The sequence below is a fragment of the Wasmannia auropunctata genome, unplaced genomic scaffold (genome assembly GCF_000956235.1).
Source record: "Wasmannia auropunctata unplaced genomic scaffold, wasmannia.A_1.0 LD336055.1, whole genome shotgun sequence".
NCBI lineage: Eukaryota > Metazoa > Arthropoda > Insecta > Hymenoptera > Formicidae > Wasmannia > Wasmannia auropunctata.
The window spans coordinates 776,681-799,727 of NW_012026835.1; the positions used below are offsets into that span (position 1 = coordinate 776,681).

At 39.5% G+C, this 23,047-nt stretch overlaps 1 protein-coding gene across 3 annotated transcripts in view; it reads left to right on the forward strand.

The window, feature by feature from the left end:
• Positions 1 to 5,672: 5,672 nt before the first annotated feature.
• Positions 5,673 to 23,047, forward strand: part of LOC105450782 (insulin-like growth factor 2 mRNA-binding protein 1) — a 53,295-nt gene continuing 35,920 nt past the window's right edge. The window contains exons 1-2 of one of the 3 annotated variants that reach the window (XM_011690791.1): positions 11,766 to 12,270; positions 12,357 to 12,527. In XM_011690791.1, coding sequence (XP_011689093.1) covers positions 12,436 to 12,527 — 92 coding nt within the window. In that variant the 5' untranslated portion in view covers positions 11,766 to 12,270; positions 12,357 to 12,435. Of the gene's footprint in view, positions 5,823 to 11,765; positions 12,271 to 12,356; positions 12,528 to 23,047 lie in introns of those variants that run through there. The other 2 variants (XM_011690793.1, XM_011690792.1) reach the window with 2 other exon arrangements.

Here is a 23,047-nt window from a genome sequence, read left to right on the forward strand (position 1 = left end):
GTGACGAAATTCGCGTGTCTACTCAAGAAAGTGTCCGCCGGACATGTTTGCGGCCTGTTGACGCGTATGCATTGACAACCGCACGTTACGATTCTTCAACTCGGCGCGTGGAATCGTTCGCAGGTATCATTTGCCGCATATGCCAGACGAAAGTGCGACCGCAAGACTCGCCCCCGTGCATCGGCCGCGAGAAAGCACGTTCCACTTTGCGGTGCATCTGTGCACGTGCAATGTGCATTATTCCGTCTTTGCGTGCGGTACTCATTCACCACGCCAGACAGAGGTCGGCCGGAATTGCATACGAGCGGGCGACAGCTTGAAAACATATAACGAAACTATTAGTAACAACACCGGACGAGCTTATTCTGTTTTTTTTTTTTTTCAGTTATCCCTCGGCTCGTTGGAATTGTACTACTTTGCTAGCCTATTTTTTTATAACTTTTACAGAAAATAGATTACGCAATGGCTCTCCTAACGATAAAATTACAGTGTAAAATGAAAAAAATATTCTTAATAGAATATAAAGTATTCTTGTCAAAGTAAATCATTCCTATACTTACAAAATTATCCCAAGAAGTTTTTTTTAAATCCTGCTGCATGTTATTTAATCGTTGCATCGTTAAAATTTTTAAAATAATATTTTGAAAATTATTTTTAAATATATAAGAAATTTCTGAATTTTCAAATTAGTCTAAACAATTTTCAAAACGAACAAAATTTCTGAAGATAACGATACGCCAGTCTCCTCGAAGGTCTGATTGATTAATAACGAAATAACATAAAAAAAGCAAAACTTAGTTTGCACACCGACATGCTCTATGAGCATATCTTCACTTAAGATTAATTAATTCCGCGAGTGTTGACAGTTGATCTTGGACGACACGTGTACCACTCGACCCCAAGAAACATTGCATCTAGCGCTCTTAAAAGAGTCATTCGAGCATATACCGGTCGTCAACATGCCCGAAAGTATGTGTGCACCGCTTGCATTTCCGCATAACTTCGCGCGTGCGCGCGTACGACTGCACTTTTCTCATTTACATGACAAGGCCGCTGCACCTCGCGACGTATGAGGTCGACGCAGGTTGCACGATATATATATATATATATATACATATATACATACACCAAGGGGGAGAAAAGGGGTAGCGGGCCCCCCTGCGGCTAGTGCAGTCCAGTAAGCAGCACGAATGCACTTTGCACGATGCACCCCGGGCACTCGAAGCAATGCACGCCGTTCGGCCGGGCGGACTCTCCACCTCCTGCCATAAATTCGACCGCGAACACGTTCGCGTAATAAAAAGGGAGACGGGGGGCACATCGTCCTGAGGCGCATCTCTCGCTCTCTTTACGATGCATCTCGGTCGATTTCTCTTGTTCTTTTCATCCGTCTACCCTTTTCTGTCTCTCTTTTCCTTTCTCTCTCTTTCTCTCCTTCCTCTTTCTCACGTGAATCGTTGCACTCGGCGCGTGCCGATCTCGTGCCCTCTCCGCCTGCTGTATCCCCTCCTTCGCCATGCATTTAATTCCATCGCTTCTCTCGTCCTTCTCCACCCCTTTCTTCGACTCACCCCAACTCCTCACCTCGGTCGGCTCCGAGCGACCGAAATGCATCCAGCATGCACTTGTTGCGCCGATGCACACAGCCGGCTGTGTTACTAATCTCTTTTTTTGCCGAGTGCAACTGCTTTTGTACTTCTAATTTCGCCACTGCTCTCCGTTATATTTCTTCGTACTGTTTTTAATTATTTTAACAGTACGTCAGCATTCATCTTCCTTTTGCGCTTTAAGATCTTTATATCGTATCTTATCGTAAATACATCGCAAAATTATTCCTCTTTTTTGTATCATCTATTGTCTATCGCGAACGATGAAAAAAGAAATTTATATTAATAATAATTAAATGTCCGCCATTGTGTTTTGTATTAATTATATTTTATCCATTGTTATAAATCAGAAAGAAGAAAAAGAGAAAGAGACTTGATATTATTATATTTTAAATTAATCGACACAATAATATCTTGAGTATAACATTTCTAGAGAGATTGAATCAAGATTTAGAAGTAACACTATTATATACACCATTGAACCTTACACTTATAAGATTTATCTATCTTCTTTAATAAAAGAAGGTCATTTTTTTCTTTGTCTTGCCTTCCCTTTCAAATGCAAGGCGCAATGGCGGTGTGTCTTGTCACGATAAAGCGAAAGTAAAACGATACGCGCGGTTCCGCCCGGTAGGATCTCTTCTTCCGACGTGTTTGCTCAAGGTATATCTTCCTACGAGCCTCGAGGGACGACGTCCCGAGAGGAGGAGCTCTCCCGATACGCGGGAGAGCCCTGTACGTGCAGCTGCGTCCACACACACGCCGTTAGCACGCGCTTATCTCGTCGCGCCTCTCATAAGCGAGGCATCGTTCGCGACGCTTCACGAATTGCGTCTATTACGTAATTAATCAAAATCGTGATTTGAACTGACGACTGAAGAATACATATGCGACACTCGATTACTGAAAAATAAAATATATGTTATATTTTGAATCAAACATCTGCACTTTTATATCAAATGCTATGCGTGAGCTGTCTCTTTCAATAATAGGCTTTACAATCGACCAAATAATAATTCAAGTATGCCTGACAAACATTTACGTTTTAAGTTAGTAAAATATATTTGATACCTTTGCTTGCTTAATTGTGAAATTTTAATAATTGAATTTTATTAATGCTTACTTTCACGTATTATATAATTAAGAACAACATCTAAATACTGATTAAAAACGATTTATTTTTTTGAAAGAATCTTTCAAAAGAATTATACAAACTGTAGGATATTACTAGCAATAGTATAAATCGTAAAATGCAAGACGAGATGTATGCACCGACGTGGAAACACCTTTAAACTTTATATACGTAACACCGGTAGTTTCGATCCGAATTATCGATTGGATGCTTCAGGGTGCAACGTAATTTGCGCTCTTAAGTAACGCGCGATCGGCGAAAACGTGATTATCGTCGCCGAGACCCCAAGCAGACCTGAAGCGAGGTCTGAAGATTCGCTTCTCCGAAGTCTCGTCGCTTAATGATTCTTTCGCCCTCACGATAACGAACTTGGCGCAGACGAGTTTGCGATTTTCCATTAATAGCCGGATTAAATTGTAAACGATGTACACCATGAAACCCGTCAAATCCAGTACAAATGTGATAAAAACGAGAAAATTTATCGTTTTTCTATTGAATTTAATTTAATAGTTCTAACCAATTAAAATTGCATAAAATCACATTTCGCGTTTTTATTAAATTAAATTACATATAAATCTTGTTGCATTATAAAATATTTAAATTAAAATGTTCTAATAATTTATTAACAGTATTATTCATAAATCGTTATCAGATAATTTTGAAATATTTATTCTACTAAAATAATGGCTTACTATTTTGCAAACGATTTTAAAAACAATTTTTTTTTACGATAAGCATTATTTTTGAATAAAAATTAGAATCTCTTAATCTAGCAATTACAGTCAAATATATTCTACATAATTTTTTATATCTTTCTCAAATTTAATAAGTAAAAGCTGCACGCGCCTTAGGTTCGACGGCCGTCTTACGTGATAAATTCCTTTTGTTTGGAAATGACCGCGCGTATCCCCTTCATTAATAATTAATAACAGCGAGAGAAAGAGAGAGAGAGAGAGAGAGAGAGAGAGAGGAGAGAAAGCGCGTGCGGTCCGGGAAGGGGGAGAAGGTAAAAGAACTAGAGATAACGGCGAAAAATCTTAATTACAGATTCGCCGCGTTGCATAATGCTCCGTCGTGACGTCGGCCGTTTTTTTCTCTCTCGTCTTGTCCCGCCGAGAAGAAGCGGAGGCGGTTACCCTGCTTATCGATCTCTTATCGGGACCCCGGATCGGGCCCCGTGTCCGGTCACGGGTGGACGGCGGATTTCATGGATACGCGTGGTACGCGCGATCCGCAGGTGTAAAAGGGCCCCGCTTAATTATTCCGAAATGAAGGTACGCTGACGTGCAATAATTGTCACGCGTCTCTCTCCTCCCTTCCTCTTTATTCCCTGGATTTATGCTGCCATTTGTAGCCGGTCAAGCGCTTTTGCGGTTCTCCGATCGTTCCGCCTTAACGCGATCGTAAAATCGCCGTACAGTCGCCGAAGAAGCGATCCGCGATTTCTCGGGCCCAGCTGCCCACGAGGGACTCTCTTCGAATTCGGGATCGTTACACCACGGGACGATTTTGTTTGTGACATGGTTCGATGTTATTACAAAGATTATATCGAGTGTATCTCTTTTTACGACCGACTTGTGACATGTATGAGTTTATTATACGTGAGTATAATAAATTTGAGTATGGCAGAATGTTTGTTCATCAAAACAGTACCTTGAGAACTCTCAGTTTAAAAAATCTTGGGCTCTTCGAATCTATACTGTTTCAGTATACCTTGGAATTTACAGTATTGCTGGTTGTAAACAATTCCTAATTAAAATTACAATTATTTTATTTATAAAATATATAAAAATAATTTAATCAACGAACAATTAAATTTGCAAATTATTATATTATTTTGCGAACGTTGATTACATTAATAAGTCACAAATGAAAGGAAAAAATCATTGACTTCTCGCACACTTCTTATTCATGTCGTATGCATTTAAGAATCGCCCAGTCTTTATTTCGGCCTTTATTTAGGCCTTATTTATAGTGGCAGTAGGAAATTATAAAGATCTAAAAACGCGCATATCCTTTAACGTTTATAAAATCGAAGTAAATCTTAATATAGACACAACTTCATCCACAACAAAAAATGCGTATCCTGCAACGCTCTGTAGTCGCGGTCATTAATACCCGTATACTTCGGTATTCGCGCGACCGAAAATGAAAACGCGAGCGGGGCCGCGCGAACAGGTTCGCCGGCGAATTGAAATTCCGCACGGCGGTCCGTAATACTCGCGCGCGCGACGAGGGTGATTTTTAACGGCGATGCCTCTTAATTACCGTGACCGGCGTAAAAGAAGGACGCCGTGGAGGAGCCGGGCCACCGGAATATGCACGGATCACGGAAGACGGCGACGACGACGACGACGTCGACGTTGCACCTGGCCGAACGACCAGGCCAGATGCGTATCTCGAACGATGCGGTTGTTATTAATTCTCCTTGTTTTTTTTTCTTTTTCTATCCCTTCCGCTTTCGTCGTCACCGCCACCTTCACTCCCACCGCCACCGTCGCCACCGTCAAATATACCGCAATTAATATGCACGTCGCGAGAGGCGGTTAATTGGAGGAGCGGGCGAAGTTTTTTCCCTATCGCAAAACTCAGCGTGACTCGGCGAGCTCCGTCCTCGTGGCTCGCCAGCTTGATGTTTATTTAGGTAAATTTTATCGGCTGCAGGCTATGCATTTTCTGACGGGTACGCATGTACCTCGAGGGAAGAAGAAAAATGGCTTATGGCCTAATAGATGCATCAATTAATTATTTTAATAATACTTATCGTTTATGTAAAGTAATTAATTTGATAATTTCATATAAATTCTTTAATTAAAAATGCTATATTTGTACATGGCTTATTTATCTCGCAGTATTAAGCGTATCCACGTGAGATAAATTTATTATTTATTCGTGGGTGTACAAGCAATAAGGAAAAAAAAGTAGCACGGGAAATACGATTATCCTCGTCCTTCCTAACCCCACTTCTAATCCCTCAGGTCCTTACATCCCTGCGTATCCTATAGAATGTCTTTTCCTGCTTGCAGGGGTAGCGGCACCGCCCTACCAGAATCTCCGGTCGGCCAGGTCGGCAACGGATGGAGGTGAGTGATTTTTCTGCCCTCTCTCCTGCTCGACTTACCTTCCTTATTCCATCTCTTTGCCCTTCTATCCTCTCGTGTGCGGAAAGAATGCGAAAATAATCTAGTACAAGTGACAATAACGGTTATGTATAACTTGAAGTAGTAATTAATGTATAATGCTTTCTTTCTTAATCAAAGCTACCACACATACATACACGTGAATGCCAAAATAAACATAGTTTATTGAATGGCATTTCAAGAAAATAATATAACTTTTGAGTTAAAAGTGAGAGAAATTTTTTTGAGTTTGAGCTATAATTTCACATTCTTAGGAATAGGCATGAAAAATTATATTTTTTATTTAATTTTAAATATTAGTATCACCAAATAATTATATTAGTAAGAGTTTTAGTCAGGTTTTAATTAAAAAATTAACAAAATGTTTTTAGTTAGAAGTCCGAAATTGTGGGAAAACATCTTAAATAACATTTATTTAAAAATTTACGCTGAGAATAAAATAATAATATTAAATTATGGTAACATCTCTCGAAGCAATTTTGAATCTACTTGAGTCGTAATAATATTAGAAAGTTCTGAAGAATGTATAAAAACTAATTTTAGAAACTCGCAAAAATAGGCTGAATGAAAAGATGAAAAGAGTTTCCGAAGGTGTAGCCTTCGACCTTTCGGTACGAAAATTCTCCAAGGATGCGTATAGTCGCTATTGATTCCAGAGGCTGTGCCGCCCTTACGCACCCTCGCGGTCTTTCTGTTCCCTGCTCCAAGCACGTCGCTCGTTGCCTTTTCCTCAGCTCCTCCCTCGGCATATTTCTCGCTCGTCCCTCTATCACTATCTTCTTCCATCTCCCGCGCTACGTCTCTTCCCTGGAGCAGCCTCATCTCCGAAATACCCCAGTCGCTTCTCCTTGTGCTTACACCGAACCACGAAGGGGTTAAACTATCCCCAGCTTCCAGCTGCTTCCGCGTTCGTTCCAGTGATGAAACCTCGTTCGCTATCATGAAATCACGCGAAAACCGCATCTAATCACCGGAAATCCAATCGCCGATGTTTGATAGATTAACTCTTTTAGGGGTAAAAGCGAAACTGTTTGTAAACTTTAGAAATCGCGCATTTATTATGCGATAAAATATATCTTTCATATTTAATATCTAATAAAATATATCTTTCATATCTATAATATTTATATACGCAATATTTTAATTTTTCTACATTACTCTTTTAAAATCATAAACGTCAAAGTTAATATTTCTGCAACAAATATTTATTATTTCTTGAAAGAAATAAAAAAAATAAATTATAAAAGATAGAAAAACTTTGAAAATCTAAAATCTTTTTCTCTCTACATTGTCAAAAATACCTGAAAAAAGAGTAAAGAGTTAAAGAAACGATGAAGCAATAATTGCGAACAATTATATATTTAACTGTATAACATTAAACAACATTTTTAAATAAAAGTTCATAATATTGGTTAAAATTTCAGCAAAATTACATATTAAGAAAATACAAAAAGTTGCGTGAAAATATGCATTTTCTTAAATTTTCACGCTGCAGTTTTTTGGCACGTATATAGGAAAATAAAACTCGGAATTTATGTTTGGAGAACATTTACTATTTCAATACATTTTCAAAGAGTAACTTTAAGTAATCGCGTGCTTTGAGAAGTTTCTCGAATCTTCGAAGAATTCGAAAAAAATATTTGAACGGAACGTTACGTGAAGGACTGCGAGCGTGCGCACACACAGAATGCTTCCCTTTCATTTACATCCGCCGGACGATCGACCTTGAGCAGTCCTGTCGAAATCGAAGAGTCCTGCTGAAGGCCAGCCTGAAATCCATTAATTTTTATGCGCCCGGAAACCATTTGCCGATCCCACGCGCACTTGGGCCGCACGCTCCACTGATAGCGGTATTTACGAGCCATGCAACTATTAATTATCTTTAAACGTTACCTGAACCTATCCCAACCCCATTCCAATTACCGTCAGGAACAAAGGAGCCGATATGCACTTCTCGGTAACGAAGATCGGGAATTTTATTTGTCACTCATGTTCGCACACATGTTACACAATCCCTCTTTACCTTACGATTTTGCATAATTAACAGTATGATTTGTATCACAAATGCAATTACAATTATCCTTACGTATACATATAATATATCGTATATAATATCGAAACGGTCTAAACGGTGGCGAAAGATTCGTGGCGCGTGGCTGCAAATTTCTGAAGTGAGGCTAAAACAGAAAGAAATCGCAAACGGCGGAAGACGCTTGTTTTCTGGGGAGCCATCGTGGATTCACGCTCGACCGAGGGGATAATCGATTGGCCATTCAGCGGAATTAGTTGATTGGGACAAGGTGGTCGATATATGTTGCGGCTCACGGTACAGAAACGCGCGTCGACACGTGGTACAGAGACTTATAGACAAGGGAGACACAAAGGATATTAAAAAAAGTGTCTTCTTTGCACCTCTTCTCCTCTGTCTCTCCCTTTTTCTTCTTTAAACTCGCTTCAAGTCGAGTCGATTCGCTCGTTTCTAGCCGTGAAGCATATCGTTGTTGTGTATTATTAGCCGTTATTTTATTGTTGGATTTATCGTCTTGCTCGAACAAGTAAACACAATTTGGAAGATGGGAGATCATTAAGAGAAACACTTTTAAGAGTCACGATCAAATGTTATTATAGGCTTTATTTTTCGCCATCTCATCGAGAAGCTTCTCGAAAAGAGAGCGATGATATACTCCGCAACTACATCACATTTTCTCCGCAACTAACGTTACAGCAAATATTAGCGGAAGTTACAAAAACTTCTCGCTCACTCCGACCAGATCTCCAGATGCGCGGCATACCGTGAATGATAAATTTTACTTCAAGGATAACACCCTCGTCATTGGCGAAGATAATGACCGGCGGGTCGCAGAAACGACAGCAGTACCCGTCGACCTGCACCCATATATACCTGCGGGCGCTTACAAAAGAGAGAAATCGTTCCTTTTCTCTACCTGGACGAACAAAGAGAGACCCCGTAACGGAATCAACCCTCAGCGAACCGATAATCCCGCCAGGCAATCGTATATGTTCGGCCGATTTTCGCAATCCCGATGCCGACTTTACGGACTTGCCTATATTTATATGCTAACAGCAATTTCGGCATTAATGAATCAAACATTCATTTCGCGAAACAATGGATGACAGTACTTCAAATCACTCGGTGGAGCTATACGACGCAATCCCCGGCAGGGGGTCGCAAGTTGATCGGCGAAGGACTCTTCAGCAGTCGACGATCAAAGAGCGCGATATTGCGTTCCCCGCGAGATTCAACAAATCGAAATTCAGATTGCCATTGTGAGATTGCGATGAAGAAGAAAGAGTTTGGATAACACGCGCGAGAAAACGAGCTAGACAAAACAGCGGTAAAGACGTAGGGTCGACTTGATCCTCGAAATCAGCGCAGAGAAACTGATGTGACTTTCGTTATAGCTTCAACTACTAGAAAACTCGAAAATAATCTCAACATTTATAACGACGCAGCAATTATCACGATTTTAATTTTCGGAAACTTGTATACCATAAAGTTTCGCAAAACTAATTATATATAAATTATTATATATCGAATTCTTCTGAAGTTAGGGCGGAATTTATTTGTCGTAAGAACGCAAAAAAAATTCTATAAAGGTATCCCACAACAATTACTTGCGACATTGTCATTTAGCGAAAAATGACGGGCGATTATTAATCTTAAAAGGTTGATTCTCGATAACAGCAAAATAAATGCAGTACACGCATAGCGCAAATTTCAATATTTTATTACAATTCCCAGCAAACACAGATTATACACGGAAAAAATAATTTTGCTGGATCCAGATCTGAAAATAATTTTTGTTCAATAATCAAAATACGTTTGTGGGAAAGTCAAAATAATTGCTAGAATATCAAAATGTTTTATAGCAATGCTTATCATTTTTAACATTTCAATAAAATTTTTTGACAATTCAACAAGAATTAATTTTCAGATCTGTATTCAGTAAAAGTTTTAGACCTTTCAACAAAATCGTTCTTCCCGTGTTACTGCAGTGTTGCCGCAACATTGTAACATTCCAGCTATATTGCAGAAATATTACAATGTTGCTGCAATATTGTAGTTATAATCTGTATTTGCTGGGTTACAAGACGAGAGTTAATGCTTTATTCTTGAACACAATAGCACAGTGTATCCAAATCTTAGTACTCATCAACGTCACTGAGCGGCGCCTCCACTCGCGGTCAATGACGCGCGTCTTCTGCTATCTACGCGCTATCCGGCATGGCGCGTATCGACCCCGATTACTCCAGCAACTCTCACTTCGAGTTGTCGCCGCCAAATACGACCGGTTCATCCCACTCGCTCGTACCAAAGAACTTACACGCGAAATACATCGGAACGTTGTGCGCATAAATCGATTTCGAATCAGTTCGTTCTAAGAGACTCGGAATAATTCGATAATTAAATTAATGATAAATTACATCTTCCTCGTTCACACTAATTGCAAACGATCGGAAAGCTCGTTGTGAATATAAAGGGAAGAGACAACGCAGAGAAATCCCCGCGCTTTTCCGAGAGAAGAGGGAGAGAAAGAAAGAACCATCGGCGTGGAGGCGATAGTGTGTACACACTTCCCTCACGCACGCGTCGTAAACCGCCTCCTCAACGAACGGTGCGCCTCCATGGTGGGGTACAGCCGGCGCGTAAAGGGGAAGCTAGGCCACTTGGTGGGGTACCATCATGATATCAAGTGGGGGTAGGTTGGGCGCGGCCTACGACGGGACCGCGCAGCGCGTGTTATAAAAATATAATATCAGTGCGCTCTCTTTCTCGCTAGATATCCCGCCCGATATATAAGTCATATACCGGATAGCGTGCGCGTTCTCCGGTTCCTCCCGCGTATCGCAGTGCACGCGTGTAACACGCGCACCGGCGAACGGCGAGTCCTACTCCGGCATTCATTGATCGCCACGATCGAATCTCGCTCCAGTGAACAGAGAAAAGAGTGGTGAGACGTACAGGGGGTGGGGAAACGAGAAAGAGAGAGAGAGAGAGAGAGAGGACGAGAGCCAGAGGAAGAGGGTGAGAGGGGACACCCCCACGTATCGCGGAGCAACGCCATTGACAGCGCGGTATTGCGTGGACCCGCGGAGTCGACCAGATACCGATACTGGATATCGGAGCATACGTAATCAGCGTGAACCAGCACGGCGCTAAGAGTTGTAGCGATCTTGCGCGCCACACGCACCACCGCGATTGATCCACGTGCGAGACAGTGACAAAGCCGCGTGCTTGGTGTGCTATAATAAGTGTGCATCGTCACCGAGTCCAGCGATCGGACGACACGCAACTCGGAATCGTCCCGGAATCGTCCCGACGGACGGCCAATCGCATTCGGGCCGGTCTACTACACTCAGTTGGTAAAAAAGCGAGAGCGACTCCGATACGTCGAGGGGATTCCTACGTCGGCCCAGAACGAGGGGGAGGGGGAGAGAGAGAGAGAAAGAGCGAGCGAGGAAGAGAGCGAGGGAGAAAAACGGAGAGAGACCGAACGGCCCGCTCCGAGGGAGAGAGGGTAGCGCCTAGAGAGAGAAAGACGCAGGAAGCGGACGCGTGCGGTGCGTGGTGATGAAGAAAGATAGAGGAACGCAGATAGAGCGAAGGGTAGGGAGGGGACGACTCGGTTAGAAGGCTAGGTATCGGGAGACGACGGGGAAAGCTAGTGCTTCACCACCCGCACGAGTTTCCCTTGGACATTCGTCCGAAGCAATTCGCGGCGTGTTTTCTTCCCTCTCCGAGTGCGAGTGAACTAGTTGGTGCCCATCGTCATACTTATCCTCGTCGTCGTGGGTTGTTATCATCGTTACTATCATCATCATCACCATCGTCGTCATCATCATCATCATCACCATCGTCGTCGTCGCCGTCGTCCTCGTTATCGTCGTCGTCGACTTGGTACAATCGTCATTTACCTGTGACGTAAATCGCGTCGTCACAGAGTCATCTAAGAAGAAGGGAGCGGCGTGCTCGAAGGAGGGAGTAAAACGCGGGACGGAAGTCGGAAGAGAGCCAAAGAGGATAGGAAGAGGGAGAGAGAGTGAGGAAGTGCGTGCGTCGTAATCGGCGAGGAGGAGAGAGATTTCGGCATCTCGACGAAATCATTCGCTGGGATATATCGTGTGTGTCGCCACGACACGTAACGCCGTGCCCGCTCCTCATTTCGGAGCGGATCCCGAGGAGGGCGTAAGGGCGAAAAGTGCACCAGTACCTTTTTTTCTACGCTTGTCTTCCCTCCCTCTCTCTCCGCACCTCGGTGGCGCGGGAGATCAGCCAGTGTTTTAGTGCCAGTGTTTAAAGTCTACCTCATGTCGGCGGTTTGCGGCCGATAAAGCATATTTAACAGAAAGCGAAAGAAAAAATAAATACGTGTGTATATATATATAGATATTAAATATATATATACATATATATATATTAAAATAATATATATCTATATATATATATATATATAGAAGGAGACAGGTGTAAGCGCGTAGTCTTTACGTTTTGTGCGTGAGTTCTGCGATAGAGAGCGAAGTTATTATCATAAATATGTCTCTGGATAAGTTCGCGGAAGGCAGTATGCTGCAGAAGGACATGGAGCGTCTGGATATTGGAGAGGAGAAGAATGGTGATAGTCCAAGGTAAAACCAAAGAATTACGTAGCGTTATTTCCTGTTGGCCGCCAACAGGTGTTACAACATTTCATCAGTAGACTGTATACGTTTATTGAGCTTTAAAATTATTATCTGTTTTGTGTATTCAGAAGGGTTTCCTTCTTAAAAGAGAAAATTGGCGCGTTTCAAGTAGAAATGAGTTTAGCGGAATATTATTTTGAAGCGAAACTGAATATTTTACGATCCGCTTTCGCACACGATTCAGGCATTTCACATGTACATATCAACATGTACATAACAACTTTGCGAACTTGCGAGAGAACTTGTGAGGGCAATAACACAAACATGAACGAATGTTGGAGGTCATTCAATAATGGTTAGTCATCTTGATTAGGAGTAATCGATAATTTTGTCGATAACAACCGTAATTTACTGAAGTTTGATATGATTACTTGGCACACGAAATTTCAGTGCGACTTCGACAAAAATATACGAAAATTTAATAATATACATGGAAAACTCCAGTTAACTCGATGCGGATCGGTGTGAGTTTTTGAGAGGGCTATTCACAATCCGCGATCGTCGGAAATACTAGCAGGCGAAATCAACGCGAAGTCGAAACTATACATTTCCGATTGGTCGATTGCGTCACGCCGCGATTGTTTGCGAATTCGCTTTTTAAGACGCGCGGCGATTATATAATATGACATGAGGTAAATTTCGGATATCAGTCGTTTCCGCGCCTTCATCGATTAAGTTCTCATCTCTTTATCGACTAAAGGACAATCTTCAAATCTATACTTACGAAGAATATACGAACGGTACATAGAACGAAATCGACGCGCGCGCGAGATATTCAATTTAATTAATTAATTGACTTAAATTAATAACTTAAAACAAAATAGAAAATAGATAGAAAAGAGGATTTTCTCTGTACTGTGAATGAACGGTTAATATTTCTTATGTATTAATAAAGCTATAAAAACTAGCGTTTTTTAGATAGTCGATTATACATTTATATATATGTATATATACATTTTTTTTTAAATGAGATCATTCATTTAAAAGAATACTGGTCGATCGAATACCAAGAGCGAAAGTTTGTTTCTTCGATGCTCTCGCTCAGTCCGCCTGCGGAGAACGTTTCAAATATACCTGCCGATTTACACGTCGCGAGACAAATATAATGGCACGCAGACGGCGAAATTATATCGCGATTCTGTCTCGACTAAGTCGAGTGTCGTCTAATCTCACGGCCGGCCAAGAATTACGTTCGCAGAGTCAACAACCTCCTCGATAAATATCGGCGATAACGTAAATCAAATTACGCACGCACGCGCTCCGTGCGCGGGCGTATCTCTCGTCATTACACCATTCGGCATGCCTACTCGGCAGGCATTCGCGCTTTCATGCCGTTGGATGGTCGCGATCGACTTCGAGTAACGGGAGATAAAAGTCGTTTCCATATTACTGAACATGATACGCAATCAGAGTCGCAATAATGTCGCGCGAATTCATGTGATTTACGTAGTTAAATATTATTTAAAGCCTATAAAAGAATCGATGTCACGGAAATGATGAGAGCCGTAAAGATGTTAAATGAATACAGGACAGGAATCATTATTTAATGAAGTTGTTCAAATTAACTCTCTCGCGTCACGAACAGCCATTATAGCGGCTTTCGCTATCTATCCATCATAAATATACACACATATATATATATATATATATATATATATATATATATGTTATATGTATATAGTTTGAACTATTCAACTATTATAATCGCTGGAAATATTTGTCGTTCAAAGGGCCACTGAGGTGGCACGCCGAAAATCTTCTCTGTGTTTGTGAAGACATTGCAATGACTCACCTAATTCATATAAAGTCACTAAACAAACTCATTAAAAGTAGTCTCTCTATCTATTTACGATAATTTGTACAATTGTGTTATCTTAGGCGATACGTCGTTCAACTTTCTTTTCGACTTCCAGAGAGGAAAAAGTTTTAAAAAGTGTTCAGATAGTGAAATTAGAGTTAACTAGTTTTGCTGTCCGCTTCCGTCGTGGCGCTAATAGCTTTGACTAAGAGCAGTTAATGTTATTACATGATTTGAAGACAAAATATCTCATACCGTTCTCTATTCTTCAGTCGCAGGAAAAAACTGGTTGTTGTCGTATATATCTCGTATACACATACATCATTCCAATATGTTGAAACGAATTATATAAAAAATTGATACAATATCAAAAATTATACAGCAATTAACAGGAATTAAAAATAATTTCTGAAAGTTCAATAGAATTATGGCTTAGGATTATAGCTTGATATATGTGAAAGAGAGTTCAATACGAGTTTTATCGATTAAAGGTTTCATTATCGAAATATTAATAATAAATCTAAGTATTAATTAATTAAATCAAACATTAGTATGCGCATAAAAATATTATTACTAAGCACCAAGATTGCATTTGGCGTTTCTCTCTTGTTGTTGAACTATAAATGCATCAATTATTATTCCATATAATAGAATTAATGTTATTTTAATGTTATATTAATATTGCTTTTGTTGATTTCTTGAGTAGAAAGATTTCATCATGAGAAATTAAGAAATTATGATCGATAGAAAGTAATATTCAATGTCGAGTCTGTTAACGATTAGTCAGTTTTCTCTTCTGCTTAAAGCCGGCCCTGGTCTTAGCGTTGCACGTGGCATGATTTCGTGGTTGTCCCTGAAACGGCGTCGCCATCAGTATGATGGACGTCACACGGACGGGAAACTCTTTTCAGCGAAGAGTTTATCACGTACGCATAATGTTTACTTATCACGTTATCGCCCGATCGGAATTTTTTAATCGGAAAAACTTGAACAGAGGCCGACCAAGAAGCGTAAAAATAAATTGATGAAGGTTAACGCGCTTTAGTTTTTCTTCGCAAAAGTTGTTCGAAATATTATAAGGAGAATTTTAAGAAGAAATTAGGTACGACCGTCTTTGACTTTTATAGCTTACAATTAGTAATCTTTAATCTGTTATGTAAAACCTTTTTGTGTTACAGAAAAATTTTAAATGTCACATGAATTGAGAAATCATTCTTTCGCATAAATATACATATATAAACTATTCGTACGTAAATTGTGTGAAAGATTTTAGTTTATAATAAATTTTAGGAATATAAATACTATATTAGAGATAGAGGGAAATAGATTTTCATACGCTTTCCATAAATGAAAAATATAGAAATTATATGGAAAGGTATATTGAAATTTAGACATAACGCACAACGAGTTCATTGTGTTTGCAATGGTAAGAATTTGCCGAAAATGGCGGCGATAGAACGAGGGGGACGGTATCGCGTACGTGACTTCAAGAATGACACCCCGTAAAGCGAAAACGCAGTATGACTCATTCGAGAAGGTGGGATAATAAAGAACAGGGACCAGGCAAGACTTTCCGTCGGAGTATATTTGTACATTTACATCTAGATCATATCGGCGGCTTTAATTTTGAATCGCGCCTCGTTCAGCTAATTAAAAATCGGTTTTTTTCTTTATAAAAATATTGGAGCACTCATAATTTTTGGGCTGTAGTTTCTGGATTATAAACTGGATTTGTAACGCATTTATTTCTAATTTTTATTAAAGTGATGATTACGGCGAATAAATTTCCCAGAAATAGAGAAAAATATTATTGTTTTACCATAATTACAACACACTTTGGTCTTGAAAATCGAACAGTTCTTTATTTATAACAAATATAAGTTTTTTATGAATCATTCGAAGGAAGTTATTATCACACGGGATATAACATTAAAAAAAGTAGCTTAAATTTCTGATGAGATAAAAAGAAAAATTAGGCTGCGCTTGTAATTCCTAACGGCGCCCATGTGCACCCACGTGGAGAACTCGCATCAGGTACACACCGTCCGTGCGCGTCCGCGTGACACGCACGAATTAGGGCCAGAAATAGTGCACCACACCGCGCACTGCGACGCGGCTTAAAAATAACGCGAGGAAATAGACCATATATGTACGCGTACGGTTTATTATGGCGAGGTCCGCACCGGAAACCGGCGGTAAATAAATAGGCGGAAGAAGCAAGGGCAAAGGTAGGAAGAAAGCGTCTCGCTTGGCGTTCTGTATTCGGAAACATCAGTTCAGAGCAAGAACTTATAAAAAACGTATGCTTGAAGAATCGAAAAAAATAAGTGCAAAAAAAAAATAAAGAAGTTTAATAAGAAATGGCGTTAGCGAAAAGAACAGCTCGGTAAATTGTCACCTTAATAATGTAAGAAAAATACAGAAACTAGTTCCGATGAAAATATATTTCTTCCTAGGAAGAAAAATATAAAGAAAATCGCAAATTTGGAACATTTAAAAAAGCAATAAAATGGGAGACCTCCGAAAATTGGTCAAAAGATCGGAATAGAATCAAGAAGGAAAAGCAGGCTAATTCCGATAATTGAACCGAAGAGAATTGAGAGATCGGAAAATTCTTCTACAGAACGGTCGAAAGGCAATTCACAAATTTCGATAATGTGCCAAAAAGATCGGCGCTGCGAGCGTTTACCTGGCGAACACGCGTGCGCGAAACCTACGACGTGTCACCGGCTACGGCTGATATTTTTCTAAGCGTGCCTGCTTACGTAATTTTCCATTACGTAAACGCGTGACGACACGCGCAATTACGTCGTGAATTCTTCTTTCACTTCGCAAGAGAGCGCGCGCATACGGGGAGACGCGAGCGAGTCCGATTCTTCAAGACGCGAGTCGCGACTCGCGGACTCCAAAAATATAATACAACGAAATACGGAGCAAAATGAAAGGTATATTCAAATCGTCACAGCTCCGTATACTCTGTTTTCCTCTCAACAGTGGACATTATCCCAAAATTTACAAATTAATATTTCAACATATAAATCCACGCAATATTTCATAGCGAAAATTGTTCTACGATCAAAATAGAGACTACCGTTGTACGAAATATCAAAGGTCAGCTTTCCCTTTTATTTCACAGCAAAAGCGCGTTCTTACCTCCGTCTTCTGTTAAATTTATTTCACTTTCTTGCGTACGTTTTATCGATCCCGCGAGCTATACTTAGAAAAGGAAAAACATAATTTAGAAACGCGATCCGTGTTTGGCGTTAAACAGGCGGTGAGAAAATGCTCTATCTGCTCTTGTAATATTATACAATATTGCGGCTTCATTTTCCCTGCCAATTAAAGCCGCGGGACGGATACGCAGTGTGCGGTTCCAGCCGAAACTTTCCACAAGAGATCCCCGCTCGCCTCGTTCCCTCCGCTTCTAAATCTCCTAATAGCGATCGTCATCATCGCACTCGTCGCCTCGCTGCACGCATACACGCACTGTCGCGTCCGCATTACCGCGCTCTCTCGTATCAAACAAACAAAACTACTCCAGACAATCACAATCAGCGGTGAATGCGCATTGAAAATCACAGGAATCCTTGGAGATTCTTAATGTGTTCAAAGGAATATATCTTTGTTGAATTTCTTTCTTTAGAAATTAAATAATTAAATTAATCGTATAACGCAATATCGTACGATATAAATATTCTCGTGAACTTTACTATATAATGCAAAATAAAAGAGTTGCGTCGACAAGCGTTCTGCCACAACTTGGGACGAATAAATGAATAAGGAAACCGCAGGACAACCTCAATAAAGTAACGCGAGATGCCTCGTGGAGCGGTGTTGAAATTTGATGAAGAGATGATCGCACGCGATCGCGCGCGGTTCCCTCACGCAACGATTTCTTTAAAGGAACTGTTCGAAACCCTGTGTATAGTATAGCATTTCTATGTTTCCGTCAGAAATGCAGATTGTTACAACATCTAAAAATTTATTTCTATACTATATACAAGTATTATAGAGGAAAAAAATCGTGAAATTTTCAATCATTTTCGCAACTTTTAAAATATAAAAGGGAAAAGTTGTGAAACTGCAGGTCATTTTCGCGATTTCTGAAAATATACGAAGGGAAAAATTCGCGAAAAACACGAGCGAGATGGTATCGCTTCCAATTTTTGACACGGCAAAATTGTCTTTGAAAAGAGTATTATCGCAAGTGCAAAAAAAAGCAGTTATGCGAAGATTGATTGCGTGCAAAAATCGTGCGGCGATCTCGAACAATCGCGCCGCCGCTGTTTATCGTTCTAACGACAAATATAATGACGGATAACCGTAATAAAGTTAAGTGGGCAAAAAGGAGCGGGAGACGAATTACAGCGGAGACGGCTACGTGGCGGAACAACGTGCGTGACTTTAATTTAAGAACGGACAGTCCGGATACGGCGATCTCGACGATGTTTTCCCTACCGAGATCGCGAGTAATAGAAATGTAAATGGCGAACGCGGGAGATTCCGAGAAATAGAAACGGCCGTCGCGGAACTCGCTGAGTCTGCTCGTACTTTCACGACGAGAGAGGCATGCGAACGTATTCGAGTTACGTCGCAGCCAAGCCGCCATTTTCTGCTGGCATGGCGGTCTAAGGTTGATATAGCGGATGTGCTATCTTATTAGAGAGAGGGAGCGACAAGAACGTGTAATATAACACGTTAATGCATAATATAAATGACAACGTTTAATTTGCGCGAGCGAATCGAAAGGAGATACCGCGATGAATGCGCTTATCATTAATTCGTCCAAGTGAATATCATGTCACGTGTCGCATCGGCCAGACTCCGGATAGAGCGTCTCTACGTTGTTTGTGGCTCTATCTTCCAGTGAAAACGCGCATCGCGCCTTTTTTCGCGTCGGTAACACAGACACCTACGACACTGTCGGAAAATTGTTTCTGCCAAAAACGCTCTTTCGACGTTATAAATTAATTATATAACAATCTCGAGCACTCGGCGGAGATACTTATTTGATTGACTCTTTTCTTTTAGTATCAAAATCGAATCAAATCAGCCAGAGAGTCCATTCACAAGACACCATTAAAGTTAATGTGATAGCGCAAACTATTTTTAGCTTATTATTTAAGAGTAATAAACATCCAATTTTCAATTTTTTGCGTTAATAATCTTTCTGGCAAACTGAGCTCTTAATTAAAGTACAAAAAATGATATTTTATTACTTACTTGATTTTTGAAGCTTTCAAACATGTTGGACTAAGGCTCTGTTCTACTCTTTATATTTAAAAAAGCAAATGACAATTTAAAAAATTAATAAAAGAATTTATAGATAAAAACGTGAAAATTAAAGAAGAAAAGACATTGTATATCAATTTGAAATTTCTTCTAATTTGCTAGATTTATTTAAAAAATTGAATGATTACAACGAAAGAAGTTGCATTCTCTCAATTCTCTTCACTTTGTCGTCTCGTTATGGAAACATTGAATAAAGGAAATTTTGCTGAATGCAATATGCAGTTTAGTATTTCCAAGAAAATATCTTTTCAAGGATCTCGTAGAAGCTTTTCCGTTATCGTCTGCATTGGGAAGATGACAGAGGGTCGACATTTTCGCTTGCCTGTCAATCTCGATGTTAAGGTTTCTCTTGGGAAATCTTCCGGACAAAGAAGTCAGGTAAATTTTTTGCGTGTTTTAACGGTCCTTCGGGCTCCACTGGTGAACTTCCAGGAAGGCCCCTCTGTCGATTTCTCAATATTTCCTCTTACCTGAACATGGGATCAAATATACCTGAAAATTTCGAAAGACACGGGAAATAACAGAAGAATATCTTTTAACGTTGCTACAAAGAAACTGCACTTTCTTTCTAAAACTTTTCTAACCTTAGAGCATTGTTTAAGTTACAAATTCGTTTTGAGAGGTTTTCAGGAATTTTTTTTAAAAAATGATTTATGATGGATTGTTAGTGATCCTTGGTATCTTGAGGATTGATGTTCTTTTGCTTTTTTTCTCTTATTTTTATTTCTTTTTTTTACTTTCTCTAGACCTCATTGTCAATTCTCTTTTTTGCCAAAATTTTCCCGCCGTTTACAATAATATTCGATAATATTTCAGTCCCTATAAGTGAATGGTTAACTATTTGAATTTTTTTCGTGACCATGGAAAAGCTATATGGATAAAAAGTATTTTTTATTTAGCAACACACAACTTAAAAAAAACTGCCAGAAGTTTTTTTGGTGAAAACAAATTTTGGAAAATATAAAATTATTTCAAGATATATAGATTTTTTGAATTTTATATATAAATAACGTGTAAAAGTTTTGAAAATATTTGAGGTTTCTCGCGAAATTCAAACATGATACATTTCTCTTAGCGAAACAACTTAAGAGCGTAAAAATGGCGTCAGCGCTTAAGATGAGCCGCCATTTGCAAACCGGCTTGCGATATCCCTTACTGATTAACATACAAGTTGCATACTAGTTCATCATATCTAGCTATAGCATTAACAAGAATTTGCTCTTATAATATCTATGTATATTTTATAAATTAATATAAGAAAATAATAACTACTTTTTCGTCGAAATTTTTCCGAATTTTTGATAGGTATTTAAACTATTTTTATGTCATTTTTCTTTTTTAATGTGCTTTAATAAGCAAAACGGATAATTTAAAGAAAATTAAAAGTTTATAAATATTACATAATTTTTTATTTTATTAACTTTTACTACGGTGAAAATTTTGTCACCCCGAAATTGTTTTATATTAATTAATCGATAATATAATAATTTAATAACAAAATATTATACATTTATAGTCATAGTAATTAAGATATATAATAATACATTAAAACATACAATTACATTTTAATAGACTATACAGTATAACAGCTTAAATGTAAACGTCTCGAATATCTCTCTATTATTTTTTTTCTTTTTCGGTAGTGCTTTCGTTCGTTCGTATAATCGACTGCAAAATTTAAAAAAACTGCAAATTTCGTAAAATTCCTCCCAGGCCGCGAATCACTAAGTGCATCGAATAGTCGAGACGCGTCAGCGCGACATTATGCTCGCGCGACAGTCGCAGTATTTTCTCTAGTCAGCTTGCGCGGGAGTTCCTTGCACTCTCTTTGTCTCTCTCGTCGATCAATGCACCCGCGAATGATTCCGTTTTCATCTTATGGCCGAAGAAGACAGACTAACCCGTGCCCGTGTCGCTGGCCGCGTAGTCTTTCATCTCTCGTCATCGGATGCCGTTCCTGGAAGTGCAACGGAGCTCTGCATCTCCTACGTGGCCAGCAGTTTCTCCGTAACATTTTGATTAGTGCGTCTTATCACCGAGTTTCGTAAGCAACGAACGTCCACCTCGTCTTTTCGCTTCTCTTTGCGAAACTTTGTCACGATCTTTTGTGGGATCAAATCTAGCTCCCGCGCGATTTTAATTCAAGTTCTCGTTTGTGTACATAGCTTGCCTTCTGTTCGGCACAACATACTGCATATATGAATTATAAATATTAATTTAATTATTTTCAGCATTTCTAAAGATACGGAATTGTTTCCACGATCCGCACTTTAATTGTTTAAATTGGAACGGAAATAAATTTATGTGCATTCATTCTCGACAAGCATCACGATATAAATTTAACAAATAAGTCATGCGGATTGGATCAAAATATAAGCGAATATAAAATTGCGCTTCATACATAAAATACATTATTGCCTGTACATATACATATACATGATACCTGTCCGAACAATCGGAGAAATTTGTATTCGCTGAACACGACGTTATTTACCGACGGGAAGTGTATATATACTCTCCATTGTTCATGTGTATCTCTTTAAGAATACATTTCTTTATCTCGTTAATCTTGTTTTATCGTAATTTCGGTTTGTTCGTACAGCCGAAAAAATATTTAGGGGGATGAAAAATAATTTAAAGAAGAAGTTGTAACGTGACACAATACACACGAAGTCAATTCTCTGAATATGATTACTAATGCGACTTTCTCTTTTCCCCTGTCATGACAATTTAAAGAGTTAATTAGGCTATCGTACGGTTATCGTTGATTATCGCGCGTCGGACTTTTCCTTCCTTTCTTTCGGCAACCACGTGTAATGGTTTGTAAACGTACGAGGGTCTTCATGGCTGCCTCTTTCCGGTCGTCAACTAACCGAGGTCACGCGAGCTTACGTAAAAAGGCACGTATCTGGCTTTCGCGATCGAGTCAGACCGTGGGCCATTATTTATTCAACAGCCTCGTCCCACTTTGAGCTTTCCGCCGAGCCCGTGCAAGTCCGCGCGACGTCAGACTGAAGGAGGGCTTAAAAAAATGAAACGAGGATGAAAACCAGGACGGAGAGGAAGAGAGTTCATGAGCTTTCCAAGATTTATTATATATTTTTTTTATTCTTCGCCTTTATGCTACTCAGAAAATTCTTGTTAGGGTGTTACGCCTCATTTTATATAAGTACTCATTGCACTCTAATTCATCGATTTAATAATTTCAACTGGAAATATCCAGAATGAATATTCAGAATATGTGTTTGCTTACAATAAATCACATTTATTAAACTTTTTTAAAATTAAATTTTCTGTAGCGCAAGTTTGATTGATCACTATCTATTTTTTTGATATTCAACTTTGAATTATCAACATCATTTTTAAAAGTTATGCA